Source organism: Conger conger, chromosome 18 (genome assembly GCF_963514075.1).
Source record: "Conger conger chromosome 18, fConCon1.1, whole genome shotgun sequence".
In the NCBI taxonomy this organism is placed as follows: domain Eukaryota; kingdom Metazoa; phylum Chordata; class Actinopteri; order Anguilliformes; family Congridae; genus Conger; species Conger conger.
Window position 1 is genome coordinate 22,968,060 of NC_083777.1, and position 5,302 is coordinate 22,973,361.

Consider the following 5,302-nt stretch of genomic DNA (forward strand, 5'->3'; position numbering starts at 1 on the left):
AAATGGACTAGCTCTGGAACATTATATCAGTGGTCTAGACTAGAGCTGTAGTATGTTATACCCGTGGTTTTGAGTGTAGTTGTGGTATGTTATACCCGTGGTTTTGAGTGTAGTTGTGGTATGTTATACGCGTGGTTTTGAGTGTAGTTGTGGTATGTTATATCAGTGGTTTAGAGTGTAGCTGTGGTATGTTATATCAGTGGTTTAGAGTGTAGCTGTAGTGTGTCTGGTCAGCGGAGTCTCTTACCGCTTTCGATCTCTTCAGGTACAAGTGGCAGACGGAGAGGCAGCGCTACCACAGGGACCTGGAGCAGGACGAGGCCTTCATCCCTGTGGGAGAGTCCCTCAAAGACCTGATCAACCAATCCCAGAGCTCAGGCAGCGGGTCCGGCCTCCCCCTGCTGGTAAGCCAATCACACGGTGTCTCCAGACCATATACCCCAACATCTCGAGATGTCACAGCCCGGAGATAAATCAAAATCATGCTCACTTCCTGTTCCTCCGGCTCACTTCCTGTTCCTCTGGCTGGCTTCCTGTTTCTCTGGCTCACTTCCTGTTGCCCTGGATCACTTCCTGTTGCTCTGGATCACATCCTGTTTCTCTGGCTCACTTGCTGTTCCTCTGGCTTACTACCTGTTCCTTTGACTCACTTCCTGTTCTTCTGGCTCACTTCCTGTTCCTCTGGCTCACTTCCTGTACCTCTGGCTCGCTTCCTGTTCCTCTGGCTCGCTTCCTGTTTCTCTGGCTCAATTCCTGTTCCTCTGGCTCCCCCCCAGGTGCAGCGCACCATCGCCAAGCAGATCCAGATGGTGCGTCAGATCGGGAAGGGCCGGTACGGTGAGGTGTGGCTGGGCCGCTGGCGAGGGGAGAAGGTGGCCGTCAAAGTCTTCTTCACCCGCGAGGAGGCCAGCTGGTTCCGCGAGACCGAGATCTACCAGACCGTCCTCATGAGGCACGAGAACATCCTCGGTACGTTCCACATGACCCCTGACCCATTGAGATCATTGGCTATACCTTTCATCATGTGACATGGTGGTTAGAACTTCTCTTCAGTTAGTTCTTCATCTGATGGTCTTCGGATTGAGGGTAAGAAACGGTTCTTCTTAAAGTAGACCTCTCACCTCCCTCAAATGGGCATCTTGTAAAAATCAGTCGCAATAACAATTGTGAGATTGTTATAATTTCAGAAAACAAATATGTCCCACTATGTCCCTTTGAAACCAATCATTTGAAGGTTTTGTTATCCCTTTGTTCTGTACTGCGACTAATAACGATCTTCTTCAGATGTTTGTAGTTCATGACGTATTTATGTTCCCCCTCCACCGTTTCCTCCCAGGATTCATAGCGGCGGACATCAAGGGCACCGGTTCATTCACGCAGCTCTTCCTGATCACGGACTACCACGAGAACGGCTCTCTGTACGACTACCTGAAGTTCACCACCCTGGACACAAAGTCGCTGCTGAAGCTGGCGTACTCTGCGGCCTGCGGGCTCTGCCACCTGCACACGGAGATCTACGGCACGCAGGGCAAGCCCGCCATCGCCCACCGAGACCTCAAGAGCAAGAACATCCTCATCAAGAAGAACGGCACCTGCTGCATCGCCGACCTGGGGCTGGCTGTCAAGTTCAACAGGTATTTATATACGCTATGCACACTACACTAGACAACAAATACACGACACTACACTGCACTGCATTCGGACCTGGGGCTGGCTGTCAACTCCAACAGGTACTGTCCTGCTGTGTGCGTTCAGTGTGTCAATATTCCCTGACGCGATTGGCCAACCAAGAGGACCAGAAGTTGGGGTTAACGCTTCTTGTGTTTCATAGGTTCCAATACACCAGAAAAGCTCAGTAAAGCGTAGAAAATATTCAAATCCAAAAAACGATTTACCTTGAAATGCCCTCCCTAAACCGCACCCGTTTAACCCAGAGCTCACCCCTCTTCCCTCCCTCGTTCAGTGACACCAACGAGGTGGACGTTCCCCTCAGCACACGCGTGGGCACGAAGCGCTACATGGCTCCGGAGGTTCTGGACGAGACGCTCAACAAGAACCACTTCCAGGCCTACATCATGGCCGACATCTACAGCTACGGCCTCATCATCTGGGAGATGGCCCGGCGCTGTGTCACTGGAGGTACGTTCCCCTGAACTGGAGGTCCGCTGGGGGACTGTTAGTGTGGTTATAGCTGGGCCCTGATATGATGCCAGTTCTCTCTCTTTCTCCCTCTCCCCCTCTCCCATTCCCTCTCACTCTCAATTTCAAATTCGAAATGCTTTATTGGCGTGAAATACACTTGTGAATCTCGCCAAAGCACACGCAGGAAATATTGAAACGCTTTAGAATATGAATGCAAATTAAGCTATAATTGCTATGCGGTGGCAACTGCGGAAACAACAGGAACAACCACTTGGCTGTATCAGAGTAATAATATTACTATTACACAATCTCCTTCTCTCTCTCTCCCTCTCTCCCTCCCCCCTCTCTCTTCTCTCCCTCCCCCCCTCTCTCTCTCTCTCTCTCCCACTCTCCCTCTCTTCTCCCTCACAATCTCCTTCTCTCTCTCTCCCTCCCCCCTCTCTCTTTCTCCCCCCCCCCCTCTCTCTCTCTCTCTCTCTCTCTCTCTCTCTCTCCCTCTCTCCCACTCTCCCTCTCTTCCTCCCTCTGTCTCTGGGCTCGTGCCGTCCTCTCCGCAGGTATAGTGGAGGAGTACCAGTTGCCGTACTACGACATGGTGCCCACAGACCCGTCGTACGAGGACATGCGGGAGGCGGTGTGTGTGAAGTCCCTCCGGCCCACCGTGTCGAACCGCTGGAACAGCGACGAGGTGAGTCAGGGCCGCCCGCTTGAGCAGCCTTGGTGCCCTTTACTGGAGAGGGAAAATGGCCCAAGTACGTTTCTCGGTCTTCAAAGTACGTTCTTTAGGCGGGTTTGCTAATGATGCAACTGCGAGGTATGGTATTTGTGTGACCGCTACTTTCTTGTTTTTCTCTAATGCCATTGCTCATTCCATCTATTTCACTGCCTCTCTCCCCCTCCCCCTTTCTCTCTCTCTCTCTCTCCCCCCCTTCTCACTCTCCCTCTTTCTCTCCGTTATTCTGTCTCTCCCCAGTGTCTGAGAGCCATGTTGAAGCTCATGTCGGAATGCTGGGCCCATAGCCCCGCCTCTCGACTCACCGTGCTGCGTGTGAAGAAGACCCTCGCCAAAATGGTGGAATCTCAGGACATCAAAATATGAGCAGCTCGCCGTCTCACAGCCACGCAGGGGAGGAACTCGTTGCAGTTTGTAAGATTATGATTATGAATTTATCGCTTCAACCTCGAGAGAAGGGTGGCGGCAGTCGGGACAGGGAGAAAGTGCCAGCCCCGCCCCTCAGACTCAAGCACTGACAGACAATTGGTTCACAGACAGTGCTGAGACAAATGGAATCTCGCAGACAGCCAGCTATTGGTTCTTTTCTCCCTGCTCTTGAGCATCAGAATTCTGGGAAATTGGAAGAGAGGAGCTGTGATTGGTGCTTTCTGTGAAAGCCATTGACTACATCAGAAAGGGGGGGGGGGTGTTTTGGGGGGAAGGTCGATTGTCATTCAAGGAGAAAACGACATGAACAAGAAGTGGAGCACTTCGCCTGCGACACCACGTCAGCAAAAGACATTACCCGCCATTTTGTTTTTCGCCTGTTTACATGCAAGCTGTTTTGTTTGTACCAGGACAATGTCTTTTTCCTGCCATATTAAAATATATTTCCGACTCTTTAAGTATAGTTATTATAAAGGAAGGTAACAGGAATCCATTTGTATTTAAAAATGTAAATAAATCATAACTAGATGCTGTGCCTATACAAAAACGGAAAAAAACACTTTATGCTGCAAACATCTACGGTTGGTTTCTAAGGTGCAGTGCATCGTGGGACAGTGGGACTGTGCCTGAATCCCAGGATTGGCTCACTGTGCATAAAACAACAGACCTCATCCAGTCCGGGAAACACCTAATGTACAAAACAAACTTTTCATAGGAACAAAATTATCAGGAGAATATGGCGATCTGCATAACGTTTTTCTTGTCTAAAATTGACTCGTTTTCCTGTCTTTAATGTGGTTTTTTGTTTTTTGCTTTTTGTTTGTTGTTGTGTAAATCTATTGTTGGAGAAAAAAATGCATGTCACAGGGGAGGGTAAGGCCAGGCAGGATGTGGTGCGTGTACGTTCGGTTCGTTTGACATGATTCTGAAACCAGCCTTCAGACTGGTTACGGAGGAACGCTTAGTGGTGCTGGTGCACAACGGTTACCTTCACTGCACGCTGAAATTGAATTCCGTTCAGTTTTGTTTGTATAGCACTTTTAAGAGAATCTGTCGCAAAGATGCTTCACATGAAAACAGGAAATGGAAAATGTGTGAAAGACTTGAGCCCCAAAAACCTTGCAAGTGAGGTGACTAAAAACTCCCCAGTGGGAAGAATAAACTGCTCAAACAGAGGGAGGTATCTCTGGGGGATCCCCGTCCTGAGCTGGCCAGCACACGATTTTACCGAATATGAAAAGGATAAATACACACACCCTAAACAATGTTCAGGTCACCAATTGGAGGAGTCAACTGAAAAATTCGACTCACACTCTTATTAACTCAAATAGTACTTATATTTATTTATTTTTAAGTATAAAATTAAATAGTGTGACCTTCCCTTAAAATGTTAATTTTATGAAGAATTCCATCAACTGAAATGACCTACAAGAGTGTTCTTTCTGTTCATTTCAATGGTGGTGTCAAACCTGTCGCCATGGAAATAGCAATGCTATTTTCATGGGGATATCAAATTATAATTTCATAACCATGTAGTCGTGGGGGGTGGGGGGGGGCGTGTTTATGGTTGTCATTAATGTCGCATGTCTGTTACTATAGTCTGAGCTTCACATGGTTGACGTGGTTACATTTGGATATAGATTGGGTACAGTCTAATGCACAACTGTGGATACACATTATTTATCATGTTGTAACATGCTGAATTGATATAAGCTCTGTAAATACTGTGGATATCAAACCACTCAACTTTGGCCTGTGGGAGGGGCCATGCAACTTGTGTAACTTATGTAAATTCCCACCAGGTTATTTCAATGATCTTCTCTTTCCGCGAAATTAGTTCGCAGAATTCCTCACAAGCCAAAAATCTGTCTACGAAAGGCCATTTCAAACAATGTCACCGTTTCGGTACTTCGAGTAAAAAGAGGATGCGCTATTAAACAACACGCAGGAGGTCATCTCCTACAAATATAATTTGGTCAGTATTGTAAGATATCGTTT

The 5,302-nt window shown here is 48.0% G+C and overlaps 1 protein-coding gene across 1 annotated transcript in view; it reads left to right on the forward strand.

Moving 5' to 3' along the window:
• Positions 1-3,544, forward strand: part of bmpr1aa (bone morphogenetic protein receptor, type IAa) — a 60,370-nt gene extending 56,826 nt beyond the window's left edge. The window contains exons 8-13 of the mRNA XM_061227680.1: positions 266-404; positions 777-969; positions 1,337-1,634; positions 1,964-2,139; positions 2,700-2,830; positions 3,116-3,544. Of these exons, the coding sequence (XP_061083664.1) occupies positions 266-404; positions 777-969; positions 1,337-1,634; positions 1,964-2,139; positions 2,700-2,830; positions 3,116-3,241 (1,063 nt within the window). The 3' untranslated portion in view covers positions 3,242-3,544. The remainder of the gene's footprint in view (positions 1-265; positions 405-776; positions 970-1,336; positions 1,635-1,963; positions 2,140-2,699; positions 2,831-3,115) is intronic.
• The last annotated feature ends 1,758 nt before the right edge of the window (positions 3,545-5,302 follow it).